Source organism: Diadema antillarum, unplaced genomic scaffold (assembly GCF_040938485.1).
Source record: "Diadema antillarum isolate AM-2024a unplaced genomic scaffold, OU_Dant_1.0 seq00001148_RagTag, whole genome shotgun sequence".
Classification (NCBI taxonomy): domain Eukaryota; kingdom Metazoa; phylum Echinodermata; class Echinoidea; order Diadematoida; family Diadematidae; genus Diadema; species Diadema antillarum.
Genome location: NW_027271960.1, coordinates 118,311 through 138,180, shown reverse-complemented (window position 1 = coordinate 138,180; position 19,870 = coordinate 118,311). Strand labels below are relative to the sequence as shown.

At 36.8% G+C, this 19,870-nt stretch overlaps 1 protein-coding gene across 2 annotated transcripts in view; it reads left to right on the top strand.

Annotated features, from left to right (window-relative positions):
- The window catches only part of LOC139744252 (endosome/lysosome-associated apoptosis and autophagy regulator family member 2-like), a 74,090-nt gene that overhangs the window by 26,803 nt on the left and 27,417 nt on the right, over positions 1–19,870 (top strand). For both annotated transcript variants that reach the window (XM_071654696.1, XM_071654697.1), the window contains exons 7-13: positions 600–682; positions 11,224–11,309; positions 12,945–13,125; positions 13,777–13,881; positions 16,862–17,147; positions 17,759–17,863; positions 18,763–18,852. In XM_071654696.1, coding sequence (XP_071510797.1) covers positions 600–682; positions 11,224–11,309; positions 12,945–13,125; positions 13,777–13,881; positions 16,862–17,147; positions 17,759–17,863; positions 18,763–18,852 — 936 coding nt within the window. The remainder of the gene's footprint in view (positions 1–599; positions 683–11,223; positions 11,310–12,944; positions 13,126–13,776; positions 13,882–16,861; positions 17,148–17,758; positions 17,864–18,762; positions 18,853–19,870) is intronic.

Here is a 19,870-nt window from a genome sequence, read left to right as displayed (position 1 = left end):
TTTTCACTAAAGCATGAAAGGACCTTATGTAATTGTGTTTCATGTCCGCCACACCAGAATGTTAGAGACTATGGGATGACATATTGTTAATCGTAAATTACAATGACAAATTAAGGTCATAGTAAAAACTAAAACGTGCACCCTGTTGCCCGAAGCAAGCATGGACCTTGCAATTATATGTGTTGTTCTTATTGTGAAATGCTATATCCAAGGCTTGAAACAAACTTTTTCTTCTCTGATTGCCTGTTCGGCAACTAAAATGTATGAATCTGAAGTTTTAATGGCCTGAAAAATAACTGTAGTGGCCGAAGACGAAGGGAAACGGAACAGCCCATTTTTAGTTTTCAGTGCCTGATTGGGCCTCTAAAAGATGACTGTTTTGGAAATTTGGTGGCCAAGCATCAATTTTTAGTGGCTGGGCCACAGGGTCACCTCTAATGTCAAGCCCTGCCACAATGTATATGAAAGGGAACCCGAACTTATGTTTTGTGTACAATGTGTACCTGTACAATGTGATATAATTACATTGTAGCTGTGGCTTTCATTACTCAGTGCAAATTACATTCATGTGACCTTTTCCAATCTTTACCTATTCCCAGCTGTGCTGAATGCCCTGAAAATACATATTCATTATCTGGAGCAATGAACTGTACAGGATGTAACACAGAAACACACTTTTCAGGTAAGATGTGTGATAAAGCTGAATGTGTGCCAAGCTTATTCTTTCCATGTTCATTATTTTTGTAATTTCACCAGGTCCTTTTCCCCTTACACTGTACATTGTTCATTGGAACTACCTTCATTGTGCTAATTACACTTTGCAGTAAAGACCAGTTTTAATAGATAACATGCATTTTTAAATCCTCAGTAGCACACACACACACACACACGCACACACACACACAAAATCATGAAACTTGCCATCACACAAATTTAAAAACACACGAGAAATGTGTATAATGCTGTGATTGATAATTTCAGCTGGGTAATGCAGAAAATGCAAAATATCTACCTAAAAAGGTACATGGGAAGTACTTAATCTCAGAGCATTTCTGAGCATGGTTGCTTTGTAATTGAATATATTTATTACAATGAGAAGCCTTGACATTTTTTAAAACGAATATCTCCTGATGAAATTGTTGATACTGTGAAGAATTTTAAAAATGATACCAGCCCTGGTTCAGATAGAATTGCAGTTTGTGTTTTAAAAGGAGTTGTTAATCATATATGTGAACTTCTAAGTGCAATATTTGATAAGTGTTTAGATGCTTGCGTGTTTCCTGATAAACTGAATATCGCATGTGTAATACCTGTTTCTCAAAGAGGTTCACAAGAGATTTTCAGTAATTACCGTGTGATATCTGTTTTGTCTCTTTTTTTCAAAGATATTTGAAAATGTATTTATGTTCGTCTATTATCTTTTATCAAAAAGAGTGCAATATATTCACTTCGACCCGATATGGGTTTAGGGAGAGGCACTCCACTTCTCATGCCTAAATAAATTTTATTCAAAATGTGATGTGTGCAAAAAAACACAAAAAATTTTAATCGGTGTATTTTGGGATTTGAGCAAGGCTTTTGATACTCTTGATCATGATATTTTACTTAATACTTAAGATATGTATGGTATATGAGGAGTTGTTTTAGATTTATTCCGTAGTTATTTTTTCTAAAAGAGTGTAATATGTTGTAGATGGTATTCAATCTAAAACTAAAGAACTGAAGTGTGGAGTGCCCCAAGGGTCAATCTGGCTACCATACATCTCTTATTTCTCTTGTATGAATGACTTATGATAATACTTCTGAGGTTTTTGTTGAGCCCACCGGAGGTATGGGGAGACTGTTAAAGGGATCGCCTGCAGCGTCTGTCCGTCCGTCGTCCGTCCGTCTGTCGTCTGTCCGTAACGCTACAAAAACTTCAATAACTCTTTATTCTGGGCTACAATTGCAATCAAACTTCGAGGGAAGAGGGGTCATAAAAAGTTTCACATTTTACCATATATGAAGGTCGCCTCAAGGTCAAAGCTCACAGGCAGGGGTCAATGAACTTTAGGGCCCAATGTTAAAGGTCCAGTTTACCTTTGGGAGAAGTGATTTTAAAAATGTTCAAGATATCACATTTGATGCATATACAGTTGAACCTCTCGTATCCGGACAAGTCAGGACCGGGGCTCATCCGGATAAGGGATTTGGCAAGATACGGGAGACTCAATGCTTTATACATGTACATATACATACACATGTACTGATGTAGCCCATTGTAGTACCACATGTAGTAATGTTTATACTGCAACCTTTTCATTGTTACATTTGGGGATGTTTGGGGATGTTAAAATGTCTGAAGGTAATCAATTTGGAGGGAAATTTGATGTAATGTATGTTAATCATGTTGGAAGTAATATGTAATTCATGTGTGTTTGTGTAGGAGTTCTCAAGGAGTTGGGGAATCCCCCTTTCCTCCCGTAATTATTTTTAAAAAAAAATCACGGCGAGATTGCGTCCGTATAATAGAGAGATCCGGATAAAGGGAGGCCGGATAAGAGAGGTTCAACTGTATGTAGGTCTGTTGTATCAAAAAACATCCTACCGTATAAAATTTTCGCAATAAGGCCTAAATTATAAAGGAGATATCAGTATTTTTCTCAATAAACCATAACTGTAGACGGTTAAATCTGGAGGAATTCTTATTATAACTATTGTTCACATTTTGTGTATCTAACAATACTCAACATCTATTATACGGATTCAAATTTTTACAGTGGTTGTTTCTATCCCTAACTCACATTTTAGAACTATTTTAAAGCACTAATGCTGGGTTTCTGTTTCATCTGCAAATGGTATATTATGCCTTTAAAAGACAAGTTCACCTTCATGAACATGTGGATTGAGTGAATGCAACAATATTAGTAGGACATATCAGTGAAAGTTTGAGGAAAATCCGACATTCCGTTCAAAAGTTATGAATTTTTTAAGTATCTGCGCAATTACTGCTGGATGAGAAGACTACTACAGTGTGTGATGTCACATGCGTACAACGATATAATGAAAATAAAAAGAGAATTTCACAAAATTGTACTTTTTGAATAAAGTGCACATTTCTTGGACTTGTTACTGATATATGTTAAGGATAATATTATTCCCCTTGCCTTCTGAAAGAGAGAAGTCGAGTGTTCTTTTGTTATGCGAGAAAAGTGAAAATAAAGTGAATTTTCTTTATACTTTCTTTACACCGTTGTACTCATGTGACATCACAAGCTATAGTAGCCTTCTCATCCAGTCATGACTGAGCAGAAACTTAAAAAAAATTCATAACTTTTGAACGGATTGTGGATTTCCTCAAACTCACAGTAATATTGCTGCATTCACTCAACCCACGTCTATGAAAGTGAACTTGTCCTTTAAGTTTTTATGGCGCATTTCCATTATGAGTCATAACTTTTGATCCATAACTCCATTTGTGACCAAACTTGGATGGTAGATGTCCCTTGGGGAGTGGATGATCACCACAAGGTCAAAGGTCACAAGCAGGGGTCAACGAACTTTTAGAGCCCAATGTTAAGTTTTTATGGTGCATTTCTATTATGGGTCATAACTTTTGATCCATAACTCCATTTGTGACTAAACTTGGACGGTAGATGTCCCTTGGGGAGTGGATGGTCACCACAAGGTCAAAGGTCACAGGCAGGGGTCAACTAACTTTTAGAGCCCAATGTTAAGTTTTTATGGCGCGTTTCTGTTATAGGTCATAACTTTCTATCCATACGTCCGTTTGTGACAAAACTTGGATAGTAGATGTCCCTTGGGGAGTGGATGGTCACCACAAGGTCAAAGGTCACAGGCAGGGGTCAACAAACTTTAAGGGCCAAATGTTAAGTTTTTATGGCATTTTTTTTTTGCCATAAATTTTTACCCTTTTATATCTCTTTTTATCTCTCTCTTTTTTTTTTTAATCTGTCATATCCCATTCGCCTACAATTTCTTGTACACGAATGGACGAGACACATTATGCAGGGCTCCTACGCGTCAGGGAATTTCTGGAAAGTCAGGGAATTTCAAAATACTTTTTCCAGAAGCAAAAAGTCTGGGAAAGTCAGGGAATCCATCTATTTCTTCTGGAAAGTCAGGGAAAATCATTTTTTCAAGATATTTGTTAAAATGATATTTGATTTCTCTATCAACAAAGGAAAAATAGATTGTCAAATTTGTGGCTTCCCGTATTAAGACCGTTTTCGTAACAAACTCCACACAGATATTGTGTCTAATTGCGTCCTTCATGGGCATGTGTACGTGTACTTGTGTGTATGACTATCGACTTGCAGTGGTGTAAGGTGCCGTGGTGCCTTTGTGTACACATACATACGTGACATGAACGCTGCTGATGATGTGATTGGCATTAATTGCGTGCATGATCGAAGCGTCAGTCATCTAATACAGGGCTCGACACTAAGGGTGGGATTTCACGGAGCACGCGAACGATTTGCGAAGGACACGAATGGCAAAATCCAGCATTCGTATTTTAGTCTGCAAAAGATCGCCAAACGAACGTGAGGGTTCGGAAGCGTCGTCAATTGTTCGCGAATGTTGTTTTTACTTCGGCAAGAATTTCAAAAAAGTTTGACATTTTTTGCGAACCTTTTCCACACACTTGGTCGTGATTTGCTCGTGAATTGTTCTCGAAAGTGTCTTTAAAGCCTCGTCATATGCGCAAGACCTTCGCAAGACACGCGCGATGTTCGCGAAATGTTCGTGAAACCCCAAACAGACTCCGAAACTTTGGAGAATGTCTCGCGTATGTTACGCGAAATCTGCGAAGTTGTTCCGATCATTTTACGACGTAATCGCAAACTGTTCGCGTGCCTTTTGAGATATTCTCGCGAACGTTTAGCGCACGTTTGGGGGATGTATACGTTTTCTACAAATAAAAGTCGTAGCATACATCTAAACATCAAACAATTATTAACAACTACAGTAACAAAAGAAATCAAAGACTAGCAAACAGAAAGAAATGTTTGATATACAAAAAAATCGCAGAATACACTTAATATTAATCTAAAGTATGCAAAATTTCATTTAAACTATAGAGATTATGTGTTGGAGGAACTGCAAAAAAAAAAAATCAAATGCTTACACTACTACTAGTGGAGATAGGTCCTAGGAAAAAAAATGTAGGCAAGCACAGGATAGAAAAATGAGAGAAAAAGAAAGGAGAAATAGAGGAAAGAAAAAAATCAACTCAAGACAGCTTCCACCTCTCCTTGGGTACATTTTATCCCATGATTATTGAAAATTGTTCGTTGTTCGCATTTCCGTCGCGTGTTCTTCGTGTACGTAACATGCTGTACTTAAGCAATGATACACACGACATTTGCACAAACGTCGTGGAAACTTCGCACAAATTGCGCAGGAATAGTTTTCGGCTTCATTGTCGGAACGCATTCGGAGAAAAACTTTTCCGAATGTTGGATTTTGTCATTCGCGTCGTTCGCAAATCGCTCGCGTGCTCTGTGAAATCCCACCCTAACGGTGGCCCGGTGGCCCGTGGCGACAAAAAAACGCACGTCGGGCCATCAAAAAAAAAGTTGGATGATTGCCTTTACTTTTGGAAATGGACAGCGGTAACAATCGGCTCCGTAAGATGCTAAAATAAATGTCAGATGTTTGCTTTTAATTTTGGAAATGAATAACAGTAATATTCGACTCGGTATGATACTTAAATAAACGTCAGATGTCTGCTTATACTTTTGGAAATGAATAACGGTAAGATTCAGCTCCGTATGGGGAGCTGAAATTAATGTCAGATATTTGATTTTGCGTTCGGAAATGAATAAGGATAACATTCGGCTCCGGAAGATGCTGAAATAAATGTTGAATGTTTGCTTTGACGTTCGGAAATGAATACTAATAGTATTCAACTCCGTACGATGATAAAATAAATGCCGGATGTTTGCTTTTACGTTCGAAAGTAAATAGCACTAAAATTCAGCTCCGGAAGATGCTAAAGAATATGTCGAATGATCCCTTTGACGTTCGGAAACGAATAACAATAACATTCAACTCCGTACGATGATTAAATAAATGTCTGATGTTTGCTTTTATATGTTCGAATGTAAATAGCAATAACATTCGGCTCCGGAAGATGCTAAAATAAATGTCGGATATTTGCTTTGACGTTCGGAAATGAATAACAATAATATTCAACTCCGTACGATGATAAAATAAATGCCGGATGTCAGCTTTCATGTTCGAACGTAAATAGCAATAACATTCAGTTCCGGAAGATGCTAAAAAGAATGTCAAATGATCCCTTTGACGTTCGGAAATGAATAACAATAATATTCAACTCCCTATACGATGATTAAATAAATGTCGGATGTTTACTTTTACGTTCGAAAGTAAATAGCAATAGAATTCAGCTCCGGAAGATGCTAAAGTAAATGTTGAATGATCTCTTGGACGTTCGGAAATGAATAGCCGTAATATTCTGCTTCATACGATGCTAAAATAAATGTCGGATATTTGCTATTATATTTCGAAATGAATAACAGTAACTTTCATCTGCGTTTGATGGTAAAGTAAATGTCTGATGTCTGCCTTGACGTTCAAAAATGAAAAACAGTAACATTCGGCTCCGTACGATGCTAAAATGATTGTCAGATGATTCATTTCACTTTCGGAAGTGGGCAGCAATAACATTCGGCTCCGTACGATAATGAAATAAATGTCAGATGTTTGCTTTTAAATCTGGAAATGAATAACGGTAATATCCTGCTCCGTACGATGCTAAAATAAATAACAGATTGTTGCTTTTACATTTGGAAATGATTAACGGTATCAATCGGCTCAGTTAGATCCTAAAATGAATAGCGGATGCTTGCTTTCACGTTCGGAAATGAATAAGGATAACATTCAGCTCCGTAAATGCTAAAATGAATGTCAGTTGCTTGCTTTTACATTTGAAAATGATTAACGGTAACATTCGGCTCCGTAAGGTGTTAAAATACTAGTAAATGTTGAATGATTGCTTTTACAATCAGAAATGAATTCACGGTAACTTTCGGCTCTTTACAATGCCAAAACAAATGTCGGATGTTTACATATGTCTGCAAATGCTCCCACTTTATCATTTCAAACATAAGTTTTGACCACCTAAATAGGCATCAACTTTTATAATAACTCTATTCATTTATTTTAGACATGGGTACCTGTATCACGTCAGTAATACTTAATATTTATTTTTCTATGTTTAGTAGGACCGATTTAGTTTTTCTTATGTTTTTCTTGATTTTTTTTTTCGGGCCACCAGATTTTACTTTCGGGCCACCAAAAAATAGAAATCAATGATTTCAGTGGCCAGATCGGGCCACCAAAAATAGAAGTTAGTGGCGCCCTGTCTAATAACACGAATGTATGATTACTTTTGGATTGAGATAGTGCTTTGATTTTGATATAAAATTTGAATTAAAGCATTCTACCACAGAATAATGACAACACAATCATTTCAATGTAAATAATAATCATCTTCCCTCTACTTTATACTTGAGGATGTTAGGGCTTAGATGATAGTGCATACATTTGTTATTGAACTTGATCAACTGCATTATCGATATCCAAGAAAAAAACTAAAATTGTGAAATTCTATGTACAAATTCAAAAGAGAGTTGTCCTCTTGTGATATCACATATTCTGGCATAGTTCCGTCCAAAGAGGGCAACATACACAATTTTGCATAATTCTTGTTAACGGGTTATCAAAATTTGCTCAACATTTTACTGTTCAGTTTCTAAAATTGTTTTCTACTCACCTAATCCACGTTGTTGTTTGAGGAAAATTCCCCTTTAAGGAGCTCCTTTCAGAACAAAGCATAGGTGTGTATAACCGAATATACACACTTGTTTTGTGTTTTGCTTCCTAGTATTATGGTGATGTATTTTTACACACTTTAGAATAAGATGTGTACATCGTGTAAAATGGTCATGGAAATTTACATTTTCTGCTCTGGAAAGTCATGGAAAGTCAGGGAATTTTGAAAATGTGGAAGCGTATGAACCCTGTTATGGCACTTGCCTTGTTAGATTTGTGTTTGCCAATGACATCAGGATTTTTATGTCTCATAATGATCCCCAAACATTACAAATGATATTCTATAATGAACTTACTGTAATTTCAGAATGGTTATATATGAGTAAGCTATCAGTAAAATACAAGTAAAACACATTTTATGATATTCACCAACAGAAATGTTGATGTGAAGGGTTGTATATAACAATATATTTAGCAGGAACTGAAAGTAAACAGGAGGTGTCTTTGAAATTTTTAGGAATCACAATTGATAATAGATTGATTTGGAAAGATCACTATATGCAATAAGATTTCAAAAAATATCTGGATACTTTTTGGGCTTAAATCTCTACCCACTGTTATTCTTAAAATGATTTACAATGCAATTATTGCACCATTTTTAGAATATGTGACTGTGCATCACAAAACAAACAAAGTCGCACCCTTTGATTTCACTTGAGGACTCGAAAAAGGTGGAACAGGTCAACCAAGTCAATATTCAGTTTTTCATATTTTGTTATAGAGCTACCCTTCTTCTACATCATTCTTAAGTTTGGGATCATAAAATGAATGGGAAAGTGCATTTCCAGTAGTTTTTCTACTTGGTAACCTTTTTGTAGAGTAGTGAGATTAGGTATGTCTTAGAGGACCTTTTCATTTCTTGATAACCCTTTGCACACTCTTCACTTTCAAGTGTGATAACTTTGGAAGGGATAATGCTACTGCTTTGAAAGTTGGAATTGATTATAAAAAGAATGTGCTAATAGAGTATGCTCAATTTCAATTTTAATCTGATAATCCCTTCATTGTTGTTGCTCCCGTGGCTTACATCCTTTTTTTTTTTTTTTTTACCCCTTTCATTGCACAGCTAGCACGGTTTGATAAAGATTAAGCACTTGAATAGACAGATAGACCCTGTACTTCAGAGCCTATTTTTTCGGTTCACACTTTTCCAGACTGTGCGCTTTCTTTCCAGTATTTAGATAGGTTAGGAGATTTCAAATTAATTGAGTTATGCATCATTTTAAAGCTTAGGGTCTGTTCTTTCTGAAACTGTCCTTAACTAAAAATCCATGTCTGGCGACATTTTGTTTGTTTTGTGGTGCAAGGTCACATATATGGTCTTTCTGTTTGGGGTTGTGCTGCAAATATTTATTTAGACAGACTTTTTAAACTACAAAAACATGTAATAAGGGTATCAACAATTCAACTTGTTTAGCTCACACTTTACCCATTTTTTATACCCCAAAGATTTTAATGTTGTATGATAGATATAAGTATATATTAGGCAATCTTATGTTTTTATGGCAAAGAAAACTTTTACCCAATTCTCTGCTGCATTATTTCACTTTAAATAGCTATATTCATTCCTACCATACCAGAAACCCTGAGAATTTTCACATGCCAAAAGTAAGAACATCATTATTTCATAAATCTGTGTTTTATCAAGGTCCATGCAAAAATATGGAATTCAATACCAGGAGATGTTCATAAAGTTACCTCTTTTGATATATTCAAACGTAAACTTAAGGAGAAGTTTGTACAAAGTTATCTCTCCTAACTTCTTGACATGCTTGGCTGGCATTATTATATTTTATTTCTTTATGATTATAACTCACTTTGTGTTTGTACTGTCTTTGTAATGTAAATGTATTGTTTCACATATCATTGCTGTTTATTTTGTTCTGTTCTTACATTTGTATATTTTCTCATCTCTTTGTTTAAAAGATATGGAAATGATTACCATTAAAGCATACTTTTATTGCTTACCTGAGTTGGCCAGATTTTAATGAAACTTTTAATTCCTCGTTGGCTGCTTCCCTTTAGCTTATCATACGTTATGTATTCCATGTATAGATCCATCTTTTGAATACCCTGTGCTTGTCGTGATTGTTTATCATTGTTATTCTTTGATGCTTTGATTTGCTTTTTTTTTTTTTAGTGCTGAACAAATAAATTCAGTTCAATTCAATATAACAGTATCCACCACATGGAAGTGAATAGCATGCACCCCTTGTTAGCTGCATGCGATTTGTTCCTACAATGTAGGGCACATTCAGATCGCCACACTCGTAAGGTCCTACCCACCTATTATTGAAGGGGTCATCCCACTAGACCGACACCCACGAGTCATACAGCCCACGAGTTCGACATTCAAAACAGGTCCATGAGTCATACAGCTCACGAGTCATACAGCCCATCAGTTTGACACTAGGCAAATAAAGCCAATGAGTTCGACACTTGGTAAAAACAGCCCACGAGTTCGACAGATACAACACGGCGCGTAATGCGTCGGTCTCGTGGGCCTTTTTGGCTTAGTGTTGAACTCATGGGTTGTATGACTTGTGAGCTGTATGACTTGAGGGCTGTATGACTTGTGGGTGTCGGTCTCGTGACATGCACCCTTATTGAATGGGGAGGGCGTATCAGGAGTAAAGTCATGTACACCAACTTTTATAATTTCACACTCTTGATCTCAAAATACTCCATAACAAGAATCAGTCAGACGGTTCTTGGTTGAGCCTTTTGATATAATGCAAGCGAATTCCAAATGGTGAAAACTGAAGTTTGATCCCTTCTGGAAATGACAATGTAGTATGTTTTAGCTGTGTGTGCTACCTGTGAAGTGAAGGAAAATTGTCATGATGATTGGCAACAATATTCAAATTAAATTTAATTCTTGTATTGACAGATATAATGGTTGATAGGAACCTGTAATGGTAACCTACATTGTATGTCAAGTGCTCATTCTTTCCAGTGCTGGTTTAATGATAGTAATTTCTATGTATGTACATGTATGATGTCCTTTAAATGTGGATGATTCAATTCAGAAACCTCCCTCTTGTAGCAGTGCCATAACTTTAGTGTGTAGATCATAAAAATGTCCTCTGCAAGTAGTGCAAGTCAGTCTCTGTTATACTTGTTCATGATGTCCCTCCTCTAAGTCATGTTTAGACGTATCAGCCGAAATTCTTTTACAACAGTAGACTATAAATATAGAACATGAACATTTTCTACTGGGGTTTCCTGTCATAGATTGTCCTTTGACTACATTATGGCTGACATATTGATTTGTTTTCCTTCTGTGCCATGCTTATGAAAGTTTTAGGAACATTGAGTGCATGAATACTAATGAGAAATCTTTTTTGTTTCTCTTATGTGTAGTTCCAGGATCCAGCAATTGTACTGAGAAAAAGCCATGTACAGAGCATGATTATTACAGGATTCACACGCCTTGTCAACAAAACAAGGTAAGTTGATATTTTTCTTACATTTCATTCTTTTAGATGGATTTTATTCTCATGGTTCATGTGACTTAGATGTTTGCTTACCCTGGTACTGCCAAGGGTCTGTATGAAAACTGTGTAACATACAGTGTATACTGTATACGCCAATATTTTCGTGTACAGATATTTTTGCGAATCATGGTATCAGTGGCATTTTCGCGTGTTGTTAAATTCGCGATTGATACTAGCAATGCCAAGCCCGAGAAACAAGTTCAAACACTTGCCAACGTACTTGTTACGTTTTTCCATTTGCATTGTGACTTCCCAAACATGACAATAGAAAAGACACAGTAGAAGATTTATAAAATGAAACAATAATTACGTGAACTTGCAGTCAGACAATCACACACGGCATTCACAAGTATTAGTATGATAGCCCTACTATGACATCGACCACCCTCTTTTAAACTGACCGTGTATTAATTGGCACACTGAATGCTTAGTACGCACTTCACTGCGCGCAAAGCACATAAAAATGGATTGGCTTTGACTGTTGAAGAGGATGGTGTGGGAAAACACAAAAATTCACTGTTCATTAATGGTTTTAATCAAGGACAAAATTTCGAATGAATATTTTCACTGAATCGTAATGTAATGTCTATGGAAGTTTCTAAAAAGCTTCGTACAATACGGTGTTCAATACAACTTGGTTTGCGTGCATTTACAATGCAAAAACAGCGGTCGTTCTCAATAAGGAGCGTTACCACGGGGAGCTGAAGCGAGGCCACGCAAGTTCGACGGCGATATTTTTGCACTGAAACTTCGAATCGAAAAGGGAACAACGGCATTTGATAGAGCTGGATTTTCTCAATCACGTAGGTCAAGTTTTTTACGTGAATTTCAGTGTTAAATATTCATATCAAGCAAATGAAACATTAGGAGGTCGATGAGTAGTAGGTCCAACCATACCTACCAAATGTTGCAACAAATAGATGTAGGCCTAGACTACAAAGTTTCAGAGCTGCGCTAGCGCTAGCGAAAGTTTTACATGCATCCCTAGGCCTCACACACCCAACCACGTTGAGCCGGTGTTCCTTCGCGTAGCGTAGGGTAACGTAGCACGGAGATTGCACATCGCGTACTGCACTTCCAGAATCGGTTGCACCGTAGCGTACTAGTAATAGTATATGCCAGTATGTGTACGCACTGGCCGGTGTAACAGCTGCGCACGCTGGTGGTCCGGCCAGCCCTTGTCATCAATTTGTCCATAAGGTATGACGGTCTTTAATTTCGCGATCAGCCCAAAGCTCGCGAAATTCGCGAAAATAAAACCCTCGTGAAAATAACGGCGTATACAGTACTTAATGTCTTCATCAGGAAAGGGGAGATATGATTATATCCTTCCATGTGATTACATATCAATGTATGGTAGAGTGGGAAAGGCTACTTGTGTTCAGTTGTGATATTGTTGATATTGATGCAAGTTGCTATTAAAATTTAACTTGAAAGTTAAATGAAGTCTTTGCAATTATGTTCTTTGAATTCTAGATTGATCATGTGGAAGTTCAGATAGAGGATAACACATTTGTTGCTGCAGTGGTATTTGTCTCCATAAGTTGTGATTTCTTTTATTGTCATGTTTCATCTTCCTTCCTACAGACCAAGGTAAAATATAAGTGGATCAAGCCACAGCTTTGTAACCCCAGCCATAAGGACTCAGTAACTCTACCAGTCTCTGGCAAGTTTCAGCCATGTCCACCCTGCAACCCTGGCATGTCTTTTAGCAACAAGACACGATGCGAATTCTGTCCCAGGAATACATTCTCTGATGGCACAACTTGTGAGTTTTTCTTGCTGGTGTTACGCTCCTTCATCTGATATTGACTTCTCTCTTTGATGTCCTGGATATGTGACAGTTATTCCAGAAAATAGCATACCGTACTGTGTAAGCTGTTATTTTCATGAAGGTTTAATTTTCTTGAATTTTGCGAATCACAGTTGGATCCCTAATTTAACAACACGCAAAAAAATGTCTATATGTGCTTGGGTGATATTGCATTCACACTAGCGTCAGTGTCAATTCGCGAAAACAACATCTCCTAAAAATGTCTATGACCTCCTCATCCGCGAAAATATCTGCACTAAAAAATAGCAGCAAAGACAGTACATGCTGCTTGCTCTGGAATTCAAAAGAAAAAAAAAATTATGTATGAGATGTATTTTGCTTGATGTATACAAAATTTGCTATGCAAATGGGATGTTTTTCATCTGCACCTTTGCCACTAATGTTTTGTCATGTGAGACTTTCATAGTGTCTTTTATTAAAATGTTTTCCAATAACTTCTTACCACCATGATTAATCAGTTGTGATTCAGGACCCAGTGTAAAATGCAGTTGGGATCTTCATACATTAGTAGGTGGTATATGTATGTGGTGATATTTTTCATATTTCTCTGTGATATTATGTTTTCATAAATGTTTTTGTTCACAGCATGCCAAGATTGTCCACCTAATACCACTCCTGATTATGGTATGACCTTTTCATATTGGAATGAACTTCCCCCGAATATGGTGGCATCTTGCTTCAGTACTACAAGTGAGTCAGGCATATTGTGTCTACCTTCCTTTCTCGACATTTTTCATGATAAATCCGTAACATAAAAATCTTGCGCTGCGATGTTTCATGACTTTCTTCTTTGAAATCTTGCGGGACTTTTGAAACCAAATTCGCGACCCCCTGGTACATGGTTCTGAAGTTACGCAATATTTTTTAAGTGCATGTCAGACCCGAAATTGCTCAAAAACGTGATTTCATGTAGAAATCCAATGCAAATTCTGTTTTTAGCCAAAATTTATAAATGTTTCATTATTTTTACTTTTACTGATTAAAATCAATTAATTTCATGTTATTTGTGATCAGAATAATGTTGCTGATGATTAAAATGAATAAAAAACAAAAAGGCGAAAACAACGAAATACATTAGAATAAAAGTTCAATACCACTATATTTTTGATGTACACTCAATAAGAATTCTAAAAAGATTGCCAAGACCAAAAATTAGCAGATTTTGACCTTTATTTACAGATTTACAGCCAATTTTTCTGTTAAATTTTATCCATAAATTAGCATGATAAATTTATTAAGAATAAAATTGAACGATTGCAGAATAGTTACTTGTAGATTACCTTGTGGGTGATGTGTGCCAATTTTCCTCACGATCACGCGGTCAACGGCTAAGATCTTGGGGGGGGGGGGCGCTGAATGAGCCAACTCCCAGTCTTGCTAGGCATCAAAATAGCCCAGTCTTTTTAGGGTTAAACAAAGATTTAATTATTGTCATACATGACGATATCAGAGATGTAGTTTCTATCTTGGAAGTTTGTGGTCCAATACAAATCAGTAGTCGTGTGCCCTCAGATACAAGTATGGCTTTTTCCCCTCCTTGAGAACTCAAGCAGTGACAGAAACTCCATCATATGTTGGCTTTGATAGAAAGAATGCATTCAAGAAAACAGAGCTTTGAAAGTTTCATAGAAATCAGGACTAGTAGAATATCAAAATTTAACATCTTTACATGTATATGAAAAAGGCAAGCGGGACCCTATATCAACAGAACAATTCAAAACAAACAATAGAAAAAACACAGAAAATTGCACAAGTTGATATTCCAGGAAGCCAGAAAAAATAGCAACCTTGGTCAGCCCTGCTGATATTGTAGTTTTCAGTGCTTTTATGTATAGAATTACCCTTTGTTTATCTGCATTCTAATTAAAGGACAAGTTCACCTTCATAGACATGTTAGTTGTGTGAATGCAGCAATATTAGTGGAACACATCAGTGAGAGTTTGAGGAAAATCGGACAATCCGTTCAAAAGTTATGAATTTTTGAAGTTTCTGCTCGGTCATGGCTGGATGTAAAGACTAAGTAAGCTTGTGATGTCACTTGAGTACAACTATACAAAGAAAGAATGACGAAAATTCAACATATTTCCATTTTTCTTGCATAACAAAAGAACACTCGACTTCACTCTTTCAGAAGTCGAAGAAATGTGCGCTTCATTCAAAAAGTAAAGTTTTGTGAAAGTCTCTTTTTATTTTCCTTATATAGTTGTACGCATGTGACATCATACACTGTAGTAGTCTTCTCTTCCAGCATGCAGTGACTGCGCAGATACTTAAAATATTCGTAACTTTTGAACGGATTGTCCAATTTTCCTCAAACTTTCACTTATGTGTTCTACTAATATTGCTGCGTTCTCTCAATCCTTATGTATATGAAGGTGGACTTGTCCTTTACCTAGACCCTGTATGACTTGAGATGTTTAAATTGAGGGCTACATAACCTTTATTCAATGTGTGTGTATGGGGAAGGGTGGGAGTCAAGAGTAAATGATGTGTCTTTTGTTGTTTTTCCTACACATTTTCTGCAAAGGCTAATCCTGACTTCACAAGGTTATTCTCACTACACTGATCATTTTTATTGTCTCGCCCACCGGAGGTGAAGGCGAGACTAAGAGATCCAAATGGCGTCCGTCCGTCGTCCGTCGTCCGTCGTCCGTCGTCCGTCGTCCGTCACAAATGTTAAAGTTTACCTGCAAGACTCTCTTATGATGCATAACTTGGCAACTGTTACAGCAATGGCAGCCACACTTGGGTGATAGAAGCACTAGGGGTATCTTTATGTTATGGTGTTGTCGGAGGTCATGTGATGATGTCAAAGGTCATTTGAGGTCATATATTAAAGAGTATGTGCAAGACTCTCTTTTCTATGTTAAAGTTTACCTGCAAGACTCTCTTTTGACAAATAACTTCACATAAGTTGCTTGGATTACAACCTAACTTGGGTCATAGATGCACTGGGGGTACCTTCATGTTATGGTGCCGTTGGAGGTCACAGGATAAGGTCAAAGGTCATTTGAGGTCATATGTTAAAGTTGACTTGCAAGACTCTTTTATCACACGTAACTCAACACATGTTGCTACCATGGCAATCAAACTTGGGTGATTGATGCACTTGGGGTACCTTCATGTTATGGTGCCATAAGAGGTCACATAATAAGGTCAAAGGTCATTTGAGGTCATACGTTAAAGTTTACTTGCAAGACTCTCTTATCACACGTAACTCAGCACATGTTGCTACAATGGCAATCAAACTTTGGTGATGGTAGATGTCTCTTGGGAAGTGAAGGTAACCACAAGGTCAAAGGTTACAGACGGGGGTCAACAAACTTTTAGTGCCCAATGTTAAGTTTTTATGGCGCATTTCGATTACGGCTCATTACTTTTGATCCCTTTGTCCGTTTGTGACCAAACTTGGATGGTAAATGTCCCTTAGGGTGTTGAAGGTCACCACAAGGTCAAAGGTCATAAGCAGGTCAATTAACTTCTGGGAGTTATAAAAAATATTAATTCCTTGTACGCGAATGGGCGAGACACAATTTGGCGATTGCCTTGTTCTGTGTGTCTGCTCCACAAGAAGTCATTGTATGTGCAATGTTTTCAAATCTTTGTTTTTTGATATCACATTTTGCTAACACATTAATCAACTCCTTTGTCATTCCTTTGTCACCCATAGATAAATATGGTTGTGCTAGCGATGATGGCTGGGTGTTGGCAGATAACTACATCCACACTGGTCATGGCCATGCAGACAGTGCATATCTAGTCCTTGACCTGACTGTAGAAGGCTTTCGTAGTCAAGAGAGCTATTATAATGGGAAGGCAGTAGAGTTGGGAGCCATCTCATTTGTCTTCAGTATGGAGTGTGAATCTAAGGACTGTACCATGTTCTTCATTGAGGAGCTGTCTAATCCCAATGTCATTGAATTCTGGGAAGGCAGCACAGAGAGATTAGAATATAGGTAAGCTCTCAATATTGTAATGTTTAACCATGCATCACAAAACTCTAAAGGTACATGGGTTTGTTTTATGGAAGGCACCAGAAATGATATTATGCAAACTTGTACATGTAATGGGCCAATGAGGTTGGATATTTATTTTTTATTTTTTTGGTTTGCTTTAGATATATGTATGTCGCTCTCGGAACCAAAAGGCATTGTTACCGACTGCTGCAAAAATCATCTCTCTACTATCCAGTGCAACAGATAAGATATATTGTGTACATGTTTATAGATAATGTTAGAGATTAAGAATGATACATTTCAGATGTTTGCAGACCCCTTCCAGAAGTAGGTACAGTACTCACCACATACGTTGTAATTGGGATAGACTGGGAGTACCAAAAACGGCCATTTTAAGCAGGGTGCCAAACTTTGCTATGAGTACACACCATACTGTCAAGGTATCGGTAATGCATACTACACAATGTTTGCACCGTCCCACTTGGGCATATAACCCAAGTCTCCCTACAATCTGGCTTTACCAAAGAGGAATCACAACTAGATTTAAAAAAAAAAGAAGAAGAATTTTTTAATTGATACTTCAGCCATACTTCAATTTCTCCTTATTCTAGGTATGCTGTCAAAAGTGCTGGAAGCAGGACGTTAACCTGGGCCTTCCAAAAGACAAGTGCTGATGAGCACAGTGGATACGATGATAAACAGTTTGCTAATGATGTGTAAGTCATTTTCAGATTGGAGAATGAACCAATATTTATGCTGGAGAAGATACCATAAACTCTATTCATGTTGTGAAGGTAGGTAAGTAGACCCTCCTTGTCTCTTTGATCAGGATACATTGGTTTGTCTGTACAACCAACACAATAATGCTTTGAAGAAGATAGGAGAGATGTTAAAAAAAAAAGAAGTTCATGTATTTTGCAGCTATGGAGATGGAGGATGACTCCACACTTTCAAGAGATGGCGTAATATTGGGGGAGATGGGAATTGAGCTTTTGACTTTTTGTGAGATACAATTAAGTCCCTTGTGGAATGTTACAGAGCATCCCATTCTAAGAAGAATTAAATGTTTATTTGATGAAAATCAGTTTTGAAATGGCCGAGATATTCAAAAGCAAAGTAAAACAAAGCGAACCTAATAAAAGATGGGTTCCTCCTTTTGTTTGGATTGCTTTGGTTTTGATATCTCAACCATTTCAAAAAACAATTTTTGTCAAATCAATGTTAGATTCCTTTTCGAATTACATTCTTTATCATATTTCTAAGAGGTTTCTCATAATTTCATGATCGAAAAAAAATTCAAAACCTGAAGCCTGGTCTCAAACAAAACTATGCCATCCCTTAAAGGCAAGGATAGATACAATACATATATTTTTTGGATTTCTCATCTCAGTGTTGAATTCTCTCATATTTCCAGTTTATGTAGTTATTATTTGTGTTTCTGTGAAAACGCAACCAAACTTCATTTGAGAATGTTGGAAAGACAAGGGAAGTTTGCTCATTACATCATTAGTATACCTATACCTTTCCCTAAGAACTTATACCATGAGGCAATCATGTGCAGAGTGAATACACAATTCAGTTCTCTTTAAATTGTTGTTATTTTTCCTCTTATTAGAGTTAAGATATACGACATCACAATCACCAATACATTGAATGGAGGTGCAGCATCTTGTAAAGAGTGCCCACTTGGCAGTGATCTAAAGGGGTAAGTTGCTTGGAATGTTTGCATAGCATCTCTGCACTGGAGCCTTGAAGAAAGAAAACTCATGCATTAATCTCAGTATGGCAGGTTTCCACAGATAGACTTTATAAGCTTTGAAAACTGTTGCTGTGTCACATCTAACACGCATGACGTGCCTGAATGATCATTATTGTCATCATGATTTCCCACCCAGTTCTTACATTGTTTTTTATTTTATTTTTATTGTATTTTTTTGAGGGAGTGGGATGGGAGGGCCAAAAATGGAGAATGTAGTAAGGAACAATATTTGGAGGAATTATTACACTTTTATTTTCACTTGTTTTATCATTCCTTGATCATCAGATTTCTGTATATTAATCCATGAAATACATTTTATGTACACCGTGTATAGCAGTTGTTGTTGATCTTACATGAAAGCTTACTACTTTGCAAACTGACTGCATGAAAAAGAGAATTATGTCCGTATGATGTGTGAACTACTTGCAGTCATAATGTAAGAGAACGAGGGTACACCAAAACTTGCTTTTGACTGAAATGAGGTAAAAGAATGTAGCCTGAAATATCTTGTTTTCAGGAAAACAAGTGGGAAACTTCATTCTTTTTCTATTTTTCCATCCTTTTTGAGTGTACATACAAGATATACCTTCTCAATCTATAATTGCGACCATTCTTAATTTGTGACATTCACCCTTAGAAAGAACACAGTTGATTTCACCGGATTATGTTCTTTGGAAAAATACTCAAAATTTAATTTCAGGTTACATTCTTTTGTCTTAAATATATCAGCTGCATTAGCCTAACACTACCATTTCTATTCCATAAACATTTGAAATGCAGATCCAAGTAGTGTCATACTTAATTAAGGGAGAAGACAAAGCATTATATACGTATGTAAGCAGGGAATCCATATTGGCTTTTGAAACTGTATGTGTAAGTGCAAAGTATATCTTTTGAATGTAAGTATGTCTCTTAAAAGTGGAAGCTTGTTTGAAATTGAGTGATAAATAGGTACAATGCAGTT